Here is a 17,392-nt window from a genome sequence, read left to right as displayed (position 1 = left end):
GAGACAGTTCAGCAGTTTGAGGAAGTAGATCTTAAACGTTAGTGAGCATAACAATCACCAGGGAGTTTGTTAAAAATGTAGATTCTCAAGTCCCCCTGTAAAAATTCTAGCCTATTAGACTTGGGGTGGGACCCAGGAATCTGATTCTGGAAGATTCTGATGTGAGTGGTCCATATTTGGTAAAATCCCAGGTTAATGGGTCCTTCTGGACATAAATGGCTTTCGGACATCTTTTCTCTCCTGCCTTCCGTCCCTTCTCTTTGGCCCTGTTGTGAAATATTTCCAAGGCAGGTACTGCTGGACAATTGCCTTGCAATCAGCCATTTTCTGTTCTCTTGGCTGCAAGTAGTCGTTGGGGCCACAAGTGACGAGGATCTGCCTTTGACCTCTGTGTTTACTGGAAAGGATGATTGGTTAGGCTGGTAACTGGAAACTCCTCCTCAGGCTTATAACTACGGCTTTGCTCCCTTGTTCTCCTTATGCAGCCCCATCTGCACAGCTACAAAGAAGCCTTCGAGGAGATGGAGGGAACCTCTCCGACCAGCCCACCACCCAGTGGGGGTAAGAACTCCACACTCAGCCTTCCTTCCCTGGGTCCCCTCTGGCCTGTGTAGGCTTCCCAGGTGTGGGAGTGCTGGCAGAGTTGGGTGGGACCAGAATCTGCAGCTTCTCATCCCTATGGCTCATCTTGCTTCTGCTTCCCTTCCTCACCTCTTTTCTCTTCACTTCTTTTCTGCTGTCCACACTCACACATCTAAGATGCAGCAGCTGCATCCTGGGATCCAGGCTGACCTACTCTGGGGTCCCTGGACTCCCATATTATGGTTTGCTAGTTGCTAAGTGGAAACAGTGTCAGACTTTATTTTTTTGGGCTCCAAAATCACTGCAGATGGTGATTGCGGCCATGAAATTAAAAGACACTTACTCCTTGGAAGGAAAGTTATGACCAACCTAGATAGTATATTCAAAAACAGAGACATTTCTTTGTCTAGTCAAGGCTATGGTTTTTCCAGTAGTCATGTATGGATGTGAGAGTTGGACTGTGAAGAAAGCTGAGCGCCAAAGAATTGATGCTTTTGAACTGTGGTGTTGGAGAAGACTCTTGAGAGTCCCTTGGACTGCAAGGAGATCCAACCAGTTCATTCTAAAGGAGATCAGCCCTGGGTGTTCTTTGGAAGGAATGATGCTAAAGCTGAAACTCCAGTAATTTGGTCACCTGATGAGTTGACTCATTGGAAAAGACTCTGATGCTGGGAGGGATTGGGGGCAGGAAGAGAAGGGGACGACAGAGGATGAGATGGCTGGATGATATCACCGACTCGATGGATGTGAGTTTGAGTGAACTCTGGGAGTTGGTGATGGACAGGGAGGCCTGGCATGCTGCAATTCATGGGGCTGCAAAGAGTAGGACACAACTGAGCGACTGAACTGAACTGAACTGAAGAGTCTTTGCATCCTATGTGTAAAACATTCCTCATCCTAAAGAAACATCCTAAAGTAACCCCTGGACCTTCTTGCTTCTGACTCCCATTTCTGTCTGCATCCAGGCACCTCTTCCACTTTCTAGTTTTCACCAAGGAAAGAAAGGCTCAGAACCCTCAGGTTGACCATATGCCCAATGCATTCATCTCTTGGCCTCCAGACAGGAGCCTTTAGCCTGTGTCTTTCTTGATGTTCTCACTAGAGTGGCAGATCCCTAAAGGGCAGAGACATTTCCAAACAATGAGAAAACCTGGATGAGCCCAGGAGAGAGGAAGTATTCCATTTCATGGTAGAAGAGACATGAAGAGGAGCTGGAGGAGACCTGGGAAAGCGGTGATGGATCAATACCAGGCTGTGAAGGACTCAGGGTTCCTGTAAGAGGCCTGAGTTGGCAGAGGTGAAGAGACTAGTGATGCTCCAGGATTAGACTAGGGGGGGGTCCACCCAAGCTATTCATTCATCCAGGTGAGACGGGTAGAGGGTGAGGACAGCAGAGTTGGAGCTGGCCATGTGTTCTCTGGTGGTTGGCTGTCCTGCCAGGGGGAGGAATGTGGCACCAGTGCTTGCCTTCTGTGCCAACAGAATTAGGTTGGCCACCATCTTGGACACGTCCCGTGCACTCAGTCACTTCAGTCGTGTCCGAATCTTTGCAACCCTGTGGCCTGTAGCCCGCCAGGCTCCTCTGTCCATGGGGTTCTCTGGGCAAGAATACTGCAGTGGGTTGCCATGCCCTCCTCCGGGGGATCTTCCTGACCCAGGGATCTAACCCATGTCTCTTACGTCTCCTGCATTGGCAGGTGGGGTCTTTACCACTAGGGCCACCTGGGAAGCCCATCTTGGACATGCTGCTGCTGCTGCTAAGTCGCCTCAGTCATGTCTGACTCTGTGTGACCCCATAGACGGCAGCCCACCAGGCTCCCCCATCCCTGGGATTCTCTAGACAAGAATACTGGAATGGGTATCTTGGACATACAGGAAGCTAAATTTGTGAGTGGACTGTCCAGCAGAAAAATAACATGAACTGTTTGCACTAGAAACTTTTCTAACAGCTCCATTAAAGAATATACAGGAAACTGGAGAAATTAATTGTGATGATTTTTTAATTTAACTCAAAATATCCACAGAGTATTATCATTTCTATAGGTAAGGAGAAATAAAACAATTAATGAGAATATTATCCTACAATCTTTTTAAGAAATCTAAAAAGAAGTTGGTGAAATTCATTCTAATAATAGGTATGATTTAGGGAATTTTTTGGTGGTCCAGTGTTTAGGACTCTGTGATTTCACTACCGAGGGCCTGGGTTCAATCCCTGATCCGGGAATTAAGATTCCCACAAGCCTCACAGTGCGGCCAAAAAAAATTTTTTTTGCTGTTATTTAACCCTAAGGATCTAAAGTATGATTTCAACATGTAATCAACATAAAGACATATTTTTAATTCTTGTTTCATACAAGTCTGAAATCCACTGTGTGTTTTTATACTCATATGGCACCTCAGTTCAGACTGGACACACAGCAGATGCACCATAGCCCCGTGTGGCTCCTGACTACCGTACTGGACAGTGAAAGCCCAGGGCAGTCTGTTCAAGACAGCTCTCTAGCCTTATAAAAGGCTTCAGACTCCTGGAATCTCTCTCCCTGGTCTTAACTCCCCAACCTGCATGTGTATGCATGCTCAGTCGTGTCTGACTCTTTGTGACTCCCTGGACTGTTGCCTGCCACGCTCCTGTGTCCATGGGATTCTCTAGGCAAGAATACTGGATTGGGTTGCCATTTCCTCCTCTGGGGGGTCTTCCCAACCCAGGGATCGAACCTGCGTCTCCTGCCTTGGCAGGTGGATTCTTTTACCACTGAGCCATCTGGGAAGCTCCCTGCCCCACCACCTTCACTCTTGCTCCAATTTCCTGTGGGTCCAAACAGCCAGGATTCTGGCCATCACCCTGTCTGGGATGAAGCCATCTGGGCTGGGCTAGAGTTGGTTCTACCACATGTTTCTGTTCCCATTCTTCCCTCCCTCCCCTGGGTCAGCCCCGGGTGCCTGGGGAGGAGAGAATAAGTTAGAGGTTTCCTCCATGCACAGGGTTGGGAGAGAAAACAGAGGCAGAGAAATGCAAGGAATTCTTCTCTGGGGAAGCCAAGCCTTGCCTGGCTTCAGGGCCACCCACATGTCTGCCTCAGCAGAAGGGCTGGATGCCTGGGCACTGAGGGCAGGAGTGATAAGAGAGCTGGAGGTGCTGAGGGAAGCCCAGAGAAACCTCCCACTGCCTCTGTCCCCTCGTCCCCTTCACCCCGTTCACCTGCACCTCTGCTGCACCCACTAGGCAGCCTTATGGGCCCAGAGTCTTCCTGGTCATTCCACGGACAGTGGTCTCTGAGGCTGGGCTCATTCTTCCATAATGAATTACATTCAAAGTCATTTGTCTGACAAACATTGCTAAGTGGTGATAAGCATCTATTGTAAGATGTGTGTGTGTTTGTGTGTGTAAAGAGAGAAAGAGGGACACATACAAGCATGGAGGCCTAGACCTAGCCCCTGCCTGGATGTGTGTGTTTCTACACACTTGTCCCCTCTGCTGTATCTGTCTGCTGGGCATCTCAGGGCAGAGTGAGGGTAGAGTGTAGGGCGGGCCGACCATCTGGACTCCTGTGATGCCTCTCTGTTCCCAGGGATACCTGTGGATACCCCAGCATGTGCACAAATGTGTGTGTGTGTGCACCTAGTTGCTCAGTCGTGTCCGACTCTTTGTGACCCCATGGACTGTAGCCCACCAAGCTCTTCTGTTCGTGGGGATTCTCCAGGCAAGAATACTGGAGTGGGTTGCCATGTCCTCCTCCAGGGGATCACAAATAAGCTATTTAAATTGCTTTCATTGGAAGATTATATTTTGGGAGTTTAGTTTCTTGTAGGTCTCACTGCCTTTTTGGGAAAGGGAGGAGATGCCAGGGAGGGTCCTGGAGCTGCTGTGTGGGTCCTGGGCACCCGAGGGCCACGGCTCATCTGTTGAGGCCACTGGGGTGGGGTAGGCAGCCTTAGGCTTTTGGTGGCCCTCTGTGACTGCCTGTCTTCCACAGCTGTGGGCTCGTCAGGGTCCTGACAGCTGCAACAGGAGACATCGAGCTCATTTCTTTACTTCTCCTCGGAGGTGGGTTAGGAGACGTGGCAGCTGCCACTGAGAAATCTTGTGACTGGGCAGAGCAACACCTTGCAGCTCAGCTTGGAGTCCAGCCACGTCCTTGGCTGATGGGAGAAAGCCTGACTGCCCTTTCTGACCTTGTGTGTTATGTGACACTTCCAACCCAGACAGGTGGCTTGGGAGGTGACCTGGGTTTGTGCAGAGTGGTCATGCTCTTGCCCACGTATTTTAGAGATGGGGCTTTTCCCTCTTCTAGAACGCTGTGGTTTGCGGGAAGTAAGAGAGCTCCCAGCTGAGAAATTCTCTCTTCCTGGGGCTTGCAAAAGGCCTGCTCAGCTGGAGGTCAAAGACCTGTGGCTAAAGACTAGCCTGGGGTCTCAGGGTTCGTTCTGCTGGTGATCTCTTCTCCTCCTTCTGTCCTTTACAGGTTGTACCATCTTGATACTGCACTTTCTTTAAGTCCATCTCTGTGTGTGTGTGGTGTGTGTGTGTATGTGTGTGTGTTTGGGGGTAGGGTAGAGGTTTTGGGGGTAGTGTGAGAGGAGAGGTTAGAGAGAGAGTGATATAGAGCAAGTCAGAGGGTGCCCAAGAAACTAGTGTGTGTGTTATAACTACGCAGTGTGGAGGGACCATATGGAAGAAACTCAGGGTCTAGGGATAGAAATGACTTTCTGGAGGGTGAGGGGCAAGGCTGTTTCCTGACTCCTTTTACCCTTCATCCTGTGGAGAAACACAGGAGACGGGAGTGGGGAGTGGAGCCGCCCTGGCACCACCAGGGCGGGGCTGGTTCCTCTGCTCCGCTTCCTGCTGCCCGCCCCAACCCCGCTCCCCAACATGCCCTCACTCAGGAGGGGTCCTCTCCCCACACCTCCACCCGCACTCACTCCCAGCTCTCCCCTCTTATTCCCGGTGCAGTGCGTTCCCCTCCAGGTCTGGCCAAGACACCCTTGTCTGCTCTGGGCCTGAAGCCCCACAACCCAGCCGACATCCTGCTGCACCCCACTGGCGGTGAGTGACTCTGGTGGGAAGGGAGGCGGCTGGGGAGGCCAGAGGGCGGGCTGGGGAGCTGGAGGACGCCTGTGGTCCTGGGCAGAGCCCAGGCCTGGTGGGTTCTCAGGATTCTTCTGGAAACAAGGTGGCAGCCTGGCTCTGTGTCCATGCTGAGGTCAGGCCTGGGTGGGGCTCTCTGTTCAGGGGTTGAGGGGGACGGAGACTTCCCGCCCTTGCCTTGTGGGGTCAGCACCACTCCCAGCATCCTCTGACGTCGGGGATTGAAGGCATGCCCTGTTTCCCTGGAGGTGGTTAACTTTCTGCTGGAAGCCTGGTTCCCATGCCTCAGAGTCCAGGTGCTTGTGCGCGCGTGTGCACACACACACACATGCAGATATGCACACACACAGAGACATGCACGCACACACATACACACACATGCAGACACACACACACACAGAGGCATGCATGCGCACACGCACACACAGACATGCACACACAGAGAGACATGGATGTGCATACACATGCAGACATGCACACACACAGAGACATGCACACACACATACACACGCAGACATGCACACACACACACACACACGCAGACATGCACACACACACACACATGCAGACATGCACACACACGCAGACATGCACACACACAGAGACATGCACACATACACAGATGCAGACATGCATGCACACATATTCACACACACATGCAGACATGCACGCACACACTCCAGGTTCATACCTCGTCGCATTCCCCAGCTCCTCTTCTTATTGGGAAAGGGAAAGCAGAGACCCTGGGCCCTTAGTGACCGTTTCCAACAGGCTGGGCCCAGAAACTTGCTCTCTAGACTCTGGTGCGGGCTGGACTGGGGCTCTGGGGACCAACTTTGCTTCTTTTCTTTAGTCCCCAGAAGACTGATCCAGCCAGGTAGGTGGGCAGTGGCATGACAGGTGTGAGCCACGTAGACACACGGCCGGGCACAGCCTCCCACTCAGGGCGTGTCTGCATGGCCAGGGACATGGAGTCACCGGGTGGGGGGCTGCCTGTCACCAGGCCAGCACACTCCTGCTTGAGACGCGGGGGCTGTAACAGGGACATGGGCCTCTGCTCCCAAGAGCGAGGCCCTGTCTTACCTGTGCGCCCTGGAGGGCCTGCCTCTGCCTCATCCTCACCCCTTTTCTCAACAAAGTCTCTCTCTCTCAGGAAATAATCCCTGTTAATCCATCTCTCTCTCTCCTTTTTGCTTTTCCTCTCCCCTCCATCCCCTGCCTCTCTTTCCTGCCTCTCCTTCCTCCTCACCTCTCTTCCCATCTTCCCTCAGAGGAGGATGAGAGGAAGGTGCTGACAGAGCTTTCTGAAGGTAAGTGTGGCTTTGCTGTGTGACTGCTTCCCGCTCTCTGTGTCCAGGAATGGCCGTTCACTCCATTGGTTCTGCCTGGCTGGGGTGGGGGGCGGTGGGTAGCACTCTTCTCTGATCAGGTCTCATGTGACCGGGCACATAGGCCACGCCCCCCCCGGATCCCAACCCCCTGATGGGTGATCAGGGGGGTGATGAGCTGTCACTCTGGTGACAGCTACCATTCTGGATACTGACTGAGGTGCCCACAGCCCCAGGGCACGGGTCCAGACGTGGCCAAGGGTCCAGGCACGAGTGCGGTGCCGCCTTGCTGACAAAATGCTCCTCCCTGGGAGGCGTTCCCACCCACCTGCCTGGGGTGCAGCAGCCCCTTCAGATGTCAGGGGCTCCTATCCCGTTTCCTGGGTGCGGCCCCACATGTACAGCTCAGAGCACAATTTCTCAGCCTCAGCACTACCGATGTTTGGGCCGCACAGTTCTTAGTTGTGGGGACTGTGCTGAGCCCTGCAGGGTGTTCAGCTCCGTCCCTGGTCTCTACCTACTGTTACACATGTGGGTAGCACTCACCGTCATGACAGTCAGAATGTCTGCAACATGACAAATGACCCCAGGGGGGATGATTGCTCCCAGTTCAGAGCCACTGTCTTGGAACCATAAGCTGCCTTCTGGAAGCCCTTGCCTGGTTTCCTATCAGCACAGATAGTAGGATATCTGTCTTTCTAGGATCTTGGATGTACTGGGGGGGATTTTGAAAAAGCTATGGATTTCGCCCCGCCCCCCCAGCCCCCCTGCCACACACAGATGCCTCGGGACATCCATGCACAGTTGTGACAGTATCTGGTTAGCATGTCTGTGTCCTGGCTTAACCCCTGATTTAAATGAACTCACCCTTGCACGTGGAGAAGCAGAGAGGGGATGTAATCTGGTTGAAGGCCTTTAACTAATTTATTAGAAACAGAATTCAAAGGATGACTCAGAGCAGCAGGTGAAAGGAGGGAGATGCTGGCCTGGGTGGCCTGGGCTTCCATGTCCCCATCTCTACCCTGGTGAAGCGGGGGAAGGGGGTTGGACGAAGTGGGTGTTGAGCACCTCCCAGCTTGGATGTGTTAGATGTTCTGACTTCCCACCTGGGCCCTGGTCCGTATGGCCTGGTTTCTTTAAAAACTCCGTCCAGGTTTTTTTTTGGCTGCGTCTTGGCTTGTGGGATCTTAGTTCCCAGACCAGGGATTGAACCCAGGTTCTCAGCAGTGAGAGTGCAGAGTCCTAACCACTGGACCACTAAGGAATTCCTTCTTCCTGATTCTTAAGCCCATTTCCCACTTCCTTTGCACTCACTACCTTGATTTTCTATCCCCAAAGTGGGCATGGGTTGTACCCCTCTGAATCTGCCATCACCCGTGTAAGATGGCTGGAGTTTTCCATAAAACTTTGCCCACTGCTAGCCAGCTAGAGTACTGGCAACAATGCCAGACTGCCTGGGGGTACAGAACAAGGCAGCCCCCCAGAACAGATCCCAGAATGGGATGAACTACAGTGGGCTCTCACCCCTGGCCAGCCTCACACCCGGGGGAGGACCTTCCCCGGGCTGGGGGTGGGCAGCTGGTTCTCGCCAGGAGCCTAGAATCAGCTGGGGCCCAGAGCCAGTGTTCGTGTGCTGTGTTCCAGGAGCCCACCCACCTAGGAGGCTCTCAGCTGTCCTTGTGGCTGCTGACCTCTTGCAGACTGGTGAGACCTATTTAGTCTCCAGTGGGAAGGTCTGAGGGTGACAGGCCCTGGCTCTGTGTTCCTCACTTGGGGATGACACTTCAACAGAATGGGACTGACTCCTGGCCCTTGCTCCTGATGAGTGATGAGGCCCCGAGTACAGGCCCCGAGCCCTCTGACCCTCTTTCATCTCTCCTGGAGGCACGGAGTCTGCAGGGAAGGTTCTTAGGGATCCACTCTACTGCAGCCATCGTTTTCAGGAATGTGGACCTGAGGTCCGTGTTGTGAGGTGGGGATAGGCATCTGCCCAAGGTCACAGTTAAGAGGCAGCAGGGCTAGACTGGACTTACTGGTCTCCTATTTCCTAATCAAGTGGCTACTTCAAAACCCTCCAGGCCTCCAAGCGCCTCCAGGCGCCATGCCCTGGGATTCCAGCGTGGGCATCGGAATTGTTGTCTTGACCTGGAGTGGGGACAGGGGCCAAGGATGTGGGTGGCTGGTTCCATTTTTCCTGACTCATGCATCACCTTCTGGGTCAGACTAAAGCATATTCTTTGCTGACCCTCTGAAGCGCTGCTTGATTGCCCTGCTGATATGTGTGAATTCAGAAAAAATGCCTATAAGGAAAAATAACCAGTAGGCTTATTCAGGGGGGAAAAAGACTTTAGGGAAGTGCTCTGTTCAAGGTGCCATGCTAAATGCTTTACATCTATTTGTTCTGTTCTTCACTGATTCAGTAATATTTTGTGTGCCTACTATGTGCCAGGCACTCTGGGGATATAATGATAAACAGTACTGTGGTTCCTAATCTCATGGAACAAATGCATGACCGGTGACATAATTAAATTATCACCAAGAATTCTTGAGATAAGTGCTCCAAAGTGAAGAGATACAGTTTTTGTGAGACCCTGGCTGAAGAGGGTGAGTGACATTAACTCAGTGACACTGGGATGGGAGAAGAGCTTTCCAGGTAGAAGTAAAGGGTACTTGCAAAGGCCCTGGGGTGGGAGGAATAGCAGTTCTTCCCCCCATGAATTGCAAGGTCAGTGAAGTGAGAGCAGGGAGGAGCTGGATGCTGGAGCAAGGGGCAGTGTGGTACAGAGCGAGGGGCAGCAGGGATGCGACCTTGTGGGTTATTGTCACAATCATCCTACGTAAATAGTCACAGAAGCGCTGAGAGGAAGGTGGTAGGAGCCCCAGTTTGCTGATGAGGAGGTGACGTGTAAGGATGTTAAATGACTTGTCCGGCCCAGACAGCTGATCAGGGGCACAGCTGAGAGTGTATGCCGCTTTCCATTGATTGCACGGGGTATGACCTCTAAACATGAACAGTGTCTTTACTGGGTGTGGGTACAGGGTACCCTTCTCCATGAAAGAAGCAGAGGAAGAAAGCCCATAGCAGTAAAGGTATGAGGTCAACATCAAGGATCTTCCAGTGGGGAAACAGGGAAAGAAATGGCTGAACCTTCTTTCCTAGAGGAATGGGAACAAGGAACATTCGGCTGAGGTTCTGTCTGTTCCGATGATTAGATGGGTGCATTTGGCACAAAGGAAGACGGCAGATCAGAAATGGCCCCTCTGGGGATCCCTCCTGCTCTGAAGTCCTTGGTGGCAGTTGCAGTGTGCCCTCTGGGTATTTTAAGGGGGTGCTATGCAATGCAGATTTATGGGGCACCTACTCTGTGCCAGGTCCTGTGCGAGGCACTGAGGACATAAAGATGAGTGAGATAGACTGGTCAGGATGATATTTCAGCACAAGGTAGAAATGCTGAGCTGGGGGACGAACAGGGCATGATGGGAACTCAGAGGAGGGCCGTGTGGCCCAGTCGCAGAGTTTGGAATTCCAACTTTTGAGTTCCTGGTTTGGGCCTCGGAAGTTTTACTTCTTTCCTCTCTCCATCTGCGTGTCTTCATTTCACTCGGAGCAGGCAGGCCATTTCTCTCCAGGAAAAGAACCTTTTCTGCCAGGCAGAAAATGCACTTGAGGGTGTGGGTCAGGAGCTGACAGTGCCCCCAGCCTGGTGGGGCCAAGTCACTTAGCCTCCGGTCCAGCTGCTCTCAGCCTCCAACAGCCTCTTGGAATGGGTTTGGGCTCCTGGAATGTTCTGCATGAAGCACCCTCCTGGCCCCACATCTCCTGCCCTTCCGAGTCCCCTTTGCCTCTGGGTCTAGCTGCTCCAGGATTGGCGGAGAGGAGAAAACTGCAGGAGAGAGTGTGCAAAGGAGAGGGGGTAGCGGAAGGCAGACATCAGCAGGCAGCTGTGGGGCCACTGATAAACTGGCACTGGAGCTAGCAAGAAGGAACTAGGAGGGAATTTCTCGTCTCCTGTCACTTGATCCAGGCTGGGCAGGTGGGTGTTCTCATTCCTATTTTACAGACGAGAGAACAGAGTCCCAGAAAGGTTCAGCAGCCTGTCCCCGGTCACCCTTCCAGTAAGTGAAAGACAGGGAGCTCACACGTTGTATGTTGTACTAAGGTGGAGAGGAGAGGAAAATGGGAAGAGATAGGGAAAGGGGGTATTTTCAATATGGAATCTGAGTCTGAAAACTTGGGGGAAATGGACTATTTTGTCCTTCAAGGTTGGTTTTGAACAGTTATGAAGTTGGACTCAGAATCAAGTATCTTCCCAAAGGGTCCCTCCTGCTCTGGGCTCATGAGCAACAGAGATTGAGGGAGTCTCTATCCTGATTTGGTCCTGGGAGGTCAGGAAAGGGCAGCCAACCAAGAAAGAGGATGGAGAATAAAGTGACGGCAGGGCCAGGAGGGCTGGGTCTGAAATCCACAGGCTGGGAGCCCCTGAGCAAAGCCCGCAGGCTGGTTGGCCACCCAAACTCACAGAGCTGTTAACTGCAAACGTGGTGGGAGCCGCTGTGGGTACTTCTCCCTGGATGAGTGGTCCTGTCTTCAAGTTCAGAGGCTGAGTCCTCTGAGAGCTCCTTTGTAAGCTGCTCTGTAGCTGAGGATCTGACGGGTGTGAGGACGGGGCTCCTGAGGCTGATGCTTTATGAATGTGCTTATCCTAAAGCCGTCTCAGGTTTTCTGATATCTCCAACTTTCTAACATACTGTCCCTTCAATGTTCTGTGCAAACTACACTCAGTCTCCTGACACTACGTTTGGGTCAAAAGCAGTTAGTGCGGACATGGCCTTGACTCCTGGTAAACAGGGCAGATGGGAGTCAGTGTCTGTGGTCCCAGGCCTGGCTCCGTCCTGACTCTGGGACGGGGTGGTGTGGGTGGCCTTACTTAGATTTTACCGATGGTAGAAGTGGTCTGTGTATTTGTTTTTTTTTTTTTTTTTTAATAGGATGGGGTGCTGATCCAATAACGTGAGCTGCTTACCCACTGTATGGGTCAGGTCTTGGCAGAAAACAGCTCATTCCAATGGGGCAACTGAAGAGGGTTTAATGGACTATTTAGATGGTCTGGGCAAACCAACGAGGGATGGTGAAGCACCTCCCCGGGTGCTCCTGAGCAGGAGGCGGGAGGCATCTGCACTCCAGGCCTGAAGAAACCAGGAGGAACTGGAGGAGAGGGCCCACCCCTGGAGCTGGTATCTTGGGTGGAGGATGCGGCCCTGGAACTTTGACCCTCTCTCCCCACCCACCTCCATCTTCTGTTAGTCCTGCCTACCAGCCAGCTGCCAAAGGCCAGGGCCCTCTGGAGCCCTGAGCCTGGGAGTCCGGGGGATGCTGTGAATAAAAGCTGGCCTGCAGGGACACAGAGCAGGCTGGAGGATGAATCCGGAGGACACGGCGGGTGGAGAGGGCCACAGACTTCAGAGCTCACCCTCGGGCATTTTAGCTTGAACTTTTTGGGGTCAGCAAGAATTCAAGGGAAGGAGAGAAACGAATGTGTGCCTCTTAGGTCTTAGTCACCGTGTACCTCTGTGGTGGAAGGAGCTAGGGGGCAGAGGGTAAAGGTCATGCGTCTACTAGTTTGTGAGACGGACACTCACTGAGGATTCACTGTGCGCCAGGCGCTGTGAGTACAGATCAGCAAGGAGCCTGGGGCAGCCAGGGGGAAGATGGATCCTCTTGCCACCTCTGGGTAGGAGAGAAGTGTGCTGGGCGCTGCGGGCACCAGCATGAAGCTGGGAACCTGGAGGCGTCCAGGTGGAATTTTCAGAGAGTGACCCCGGGAGGTGAGGGATGGGCCGGAAGGTAGGCTCTGGCCTTGGGTCTCAGCTGCCATTTCTGTGGGTGTGAGTTCCTTTCTGAGGGTCCCTTTCTGTCAGTTCGAGTTGCCCCAGGGTGTGGAGCCGGCTCCCCAAGGCTAAAGACACACTGAAATTCTCGATCCCCCTGATTTTCAGCTGGCGGGATGTGCAGGACCCAAGAGCAGGTCTGGGCCAGACCACGGGGTTCTTAGGCCAGTTCTGTCACCTGCTACTGTGTGGCCCAGACAGGATACTTACATTCTCCAAATTCTACTTTCCTCATGTAGTTGTTTGCTATTTCTGCTGTTATTGACAGTCTGTGGAGCTGGCTCTTCTCTGGCTGATGGACTGGAGCTCTGAGTAGCAGCAGCCAGCTCTGAGTGTCCCATGAGGCTTGGTGGCCCCTCTCTCAGCCACCCAGAGCCAGCACCGGGAGTCAGGAGACGGTAGCTATGGCCGCTGTGTGTTCTGGGGCAAATCGCTCCACCTCTCTGGGCTGGGGAGACATGTTACATCAGGAACCAGTAAACTATGGCCAAATCCTGTTTTTGGAAAGTTTTATCGTAACACAGCCATGCTCATTGCTTTACTGTAGCTGCTCTCGCAATAACAACAGTAGAATTGAGTAGCTGTGAGAGAGACTGTCTGGCCCCCTCCCTGCACCCCAGGGTTGCATGGACTCTGCCGTTCTTCCACTTCTCAGGCAGGTTTCAGTGGTTGCCCTAATTGTGGTGGGCATAGTGTTGGTGTGTGCTCAGGTCACGTCCCTCCTGGGACGTCCTCGGGAACGGTGCCAGATTTGGAGGTGGCAGGAACACCATCTGTCCCTGGAGAAGCCGAGAGTGTCCTGCTTCTTCTTCCTGTTTGATGGCGAGTTAGTTTGCATTGGTGGGGTAGAGGGGCTTGCGGAGGGGCTTCCAGAGGCCGAGATGGAGGGCAGTTGGGGGCAGCACGGCAGTGGGGCGGGTGGCACAGGAAACCTGGGTCTGGTTGGGCCTCCAGTCCCTTCACTCTCCTGGCCTCGGCACCTTCACCTGCACAGTGACCTCTCTGGCACTTGCCGCCCTTTCCCCCATCCAGCCTTCCTCTCGGGCCATTCTCAACACCAAGCGGGATAATGATGTCAGTCTCGGGAGGCATGCTAAGTGTGTCAGGCAAGGTGGATGGGTGTGTCTTGGCACGCAGGGCTGGGTGTGACTCACCCGCACAGCCCTGTTGCTAGGCCAGCAAGCCTGTTTCTGGACTCTGGGTGTGGGGTGGAGTGAGCATCCCGAGATGCAAGGCTGGGCTGGAGCTTGGGGTCCATGGAGAGCCCAGACCCCAGCAGTGCCTGGGGAGCCAAGAAGGGCCTGGGGACCTGGGTAGCAGGGTTGGGGAAGAAAAGCTCAGCTAGAGGGGCCACCAGTGAAGGAGAGTGTCCCAGCTCTAGGAAGGAGGACTCTGTGATGGCTGTATTCTGGGGTCCCTTTCTGGGAAGCTTCTCAGAACAAGGCTCTAGTTAAAGGTTCTTTGGGGGTTCTCACGGCTTGTCCATGATGCTGGAAAGAGGATGGACCTGGGCAGGCAGGAGCCCTAGAGACGTGCCCCTTGTCTGCTTGGCTGTCCTTTTGGAATTTCCTTCACAGGCTCTGGGGAGGCGGGTTCCCAGGGGTTGGGTGGGGTCCACATTGCACCCCCTGGATCCACGCTCAGTCCCTGTCCCCTTGCCCCTTCCAGAGCCCCGGAGCTACGTGGAGTCGGTGGTACGAACGGCGGTGGCTGGGCCCCGGACTCAGGAACCTGAGCCCAAGAGCTTTAGCGCCCCAGCTGCGCAGGCATATGGCCATGAGACACCCCTGAGGATTGGGACCCTGGGAGGCTCCTTTGTCTCTCCTAGCCCCCTCTCCACCAGCAGCCCCATCCTCAGCGCTGACAGGTAAGTGGGGAGGAGAATCCAGGCCCGGGGCAGCACGGATGAGGCCTCCTGGATCCGATTAGGGCATGGACAGGCAGAAATCACATCCAGGGTGCTGCCCTTGGGAAACCATCTCATTGGGGTACATGGCAAGAGCACCCCCTGAGTGCCAACTCCCTGGGGAGAGTATGAAGATGAACAAGGCACAGTTCTTCCCTCAGATGTATTACTTTTGTTTTTATTTATTTATTGGCTGCACCATGCGGCATGCGGGAGCCTTACTTCCCCAGAGATCAAATCTGTGCCCCCTGCAGTGGAAGTGTGGAGTTGTGACCACTGGACCGCCAGGGAAGCCTCCTTTCCCCAAATTTAAAATCGAACAAGTAGAGTTACTATGTTGTGAGTGCTTCCCATTTGCCAGGCGTTTTGCTAAGTGCTTTCTATTTAAACCTCACAGCTATCCTACGAGGTAAATAGTAGTATTATTCCCACTTCTCAGAAGAGGAAACGGAAGCAGAGAGAGATTAAAGTAGTTTATTCAAGGTCCTACAGCTAAACAGTAGCAGAAATAGGATTCGGACCAAAGGTGTCTGGCTCCAGAGTCCACATCTCTATCCTACCCCCCCCATCCCCCCCATCACAGAGCAGCAGTTAGAGGTGCTCAAAGCAGAGGTGTAAGCAAAGAGCTCTGAGCAAGAGGCCGTTATTTCTGGCTTAGTCTGCAGAGAGGGTCTCTGGGGGCTGGAAGTCCGGGAAGTATTTGTGCTAAGGCCAGGGGATGAGCAGGGGTTGAAAGGTGAAGGGGAGGGAGAGGGCCTTCACAGCACAGCAAGGACAGGACCTGGGTGTGGAGGTATTGGGCGTGGGGTCTGGGGGTCAGGTCACTGTGGGGTTAGAGGAGGGATGTCTTGGTGGGTGGGCGGCTGACATTTTAGGGAGTCAGATAGAGAGGAAAGCCAGAAACTTCCCAGAAAGGGAGACTCCTGTATTTGGGGTACAGTGAGAAGCTGTTCGATTGGCGGGGTGGGGCATAGGCTTTATAATGGGGAGACAGGAAGATGACATAGGAGAGGGACTCTGAGATGAGCCCAGGTAGGGCACAGGGTGCCAGGTGGGGAGGAGGCCTGCACCAGCCAGAATTCCACCCCCCAGTAGGGGCGTCTGCCCCAACCATCCCTTCCCACGTCCACTCCCCTTCTCAGACTGGGTCCCCACGAGTCTGGAAACTATCCAGCCGTGTGCTCCCCGACCCAGGCTGGGGCGGGAGGTTCGGGTGAGCAGAGGCAGTTTTCTTCTGGACTCTAAGAATCTGAAACTTCAAACCAAGCACACACCCCGAGCCCACCTGGCCCCCTCCCCAGCCTCTTAAGGGCTCCACTTGGGGAAAGGTCTGCCTCTGGGCAGGAGCTACGTTCTTCTTTTAAAGGAGAGGAGAGTTTCCTCACCTCTCACCCCCCTTGCTGATATCCAAGAAGTCCTGACATTAGGGAGTTTTCACTTTTTCTCGCTCAAATTCCTCCCGCAGTAAGATTCAGGAAGCCAGCTCCTCCTCCAGGATTAATCACCCAAAATGCCATTTCCGTGTCCCCATCTCCTCCCTCCCCCCATTTTCTCAGAATCCAGGTTATTCTGTACCGAAGTGGTGTTTCATTCTGGCCTCTTCTGGGATGTGTGGTAGACTTTGTCCTGGCCTGGCCCCGACCTTCTCCCTGCCCTTGGCTCTTGCCTGGCCCTCCCACCTCACATCACCCTGGGGACCTGAGCTTAACTGACCCAACCCAGGGTGGGGCCAGCCAGCCTCCAAACTCCTTCTAGTCTGCGGCTGCAGGCTTTGGTGCATCGGCTTATGTCAGGACCCTTCCACCCCGCTGCCCCACTGCCAGCCCCCACCCAAGGGCTCCTTGTGCGAGCCTGCCTGCTGCCTCCCTGCACCCAATGTTTGTGCACGGTCCCTGAGAACCTTTGTCTCTGCTGCCATGTCACTGAGGAAGTTTGGGTCTGGAAGGAATCAGAGTCATCTAACCCACCTGCCTCATTTTCTGTGTTGTTGTTCAGTTGCTAAGTCATGTCTGATTCTTTGTGACCCCATGGACTGGAGCATGCCAGGCTTCCCAGTCCTTCACCATCCCCCAGAGTTAGCTCAAACTCCTGTCTATGGAGTCAGTGATGTCATCCAACCATCTTATCCTTTGTCACCCACTTCTCCTGCCCTCAATCTTTCCCAGCATCAGGGTCTTTTCCAATGAGTTGGCTCTTCGCATCAGGTGGCCAAAGTATTGGCGCTTCAACTTCATCATCAGTCTTTCCAATGAATATTCAGGGTTGATTTCCTGTAGGATTGACTGGTTTGATCTCCTTGCAGTCCAAGGGACTCTCAAGAGTCTTCTCCAGCACCACAGTTTGAAAACATCAATTGAGAAAACTTTAAAAAACAGAATCCAGGTTTCCCAAACTTACAGGCCATTTCCTGTACTCCTGTATGGACTTGTACTTAATTTCAGAGGAAAACCTTTGTGGCCATTCTCCCAGGTACAGTGCCCTCTGAACTGAATTTCATCAGTCTTAGAATTGAGAGTGACTTCTGAGCTCATCTAATCTAACCTCCCAGTGGAGGAAATTTCCTCCACAGCATTCAAATTAAGAGGTTGGTCAGCCTCTGCT

The 17,392-nt window shown here is 53.3% G+C and overlaps 1 protein-coding gene across 8 annotated transcripts in view; it reads left to right on the top strand.

The window, feature by feature from the left end:
- The window catches only part of TNS1 (tensin 1), a 217,392-nt gene that overhangs the window by 180,693 nt on the left and 19,307 nt on the right, over positions 1-17,392 (top strand). For 6 of the 8 annotated variants that reach the window (XM_055573426.1, XM_055573424.1, XM_055573431.1 and 3 more), the window contains 4 exons: positions 486-561; positions 5,534-5,626; positions 6,940-6,978; positions 14,554-14,752. In XM_055573426.1, coding sequence (XP_055429401.1) covers positions 486-561; positions 5,534-5,626; positions 6,940-6,978; positions 14,554-14,752 — 407 coding nt within the window. The remainder of the gene's footprint in view (positions 1-485; positions 562-5,533; positions 5,627-6,939; positions 6,979-14,553; positions 14,753-17,392) is intronic. The other 2 variants (XM_055573427.1, XM_055573425.1) reach the window with 1 other exon arrangement.

The sequence above is a fragment of the Bubalus kerabau genome, chromosome 3, assembly GCF_029407905.1.
Source record: "Bubalus kerabau isolate K-KA32 ecotype Philippines breed swamp buffalo chromosome 3, PCC_UOA_SB_1v2, whole genome shotgun sequence".
NCBI lineage: Eukaryota > Metazoa > Chordata > Mammalia > Artiodactyla > Bovidae > Bubalus > Bubalus kerabau.
This window is presented reverse-complemented; position numbering and strand designations above follow the sequence as displayed.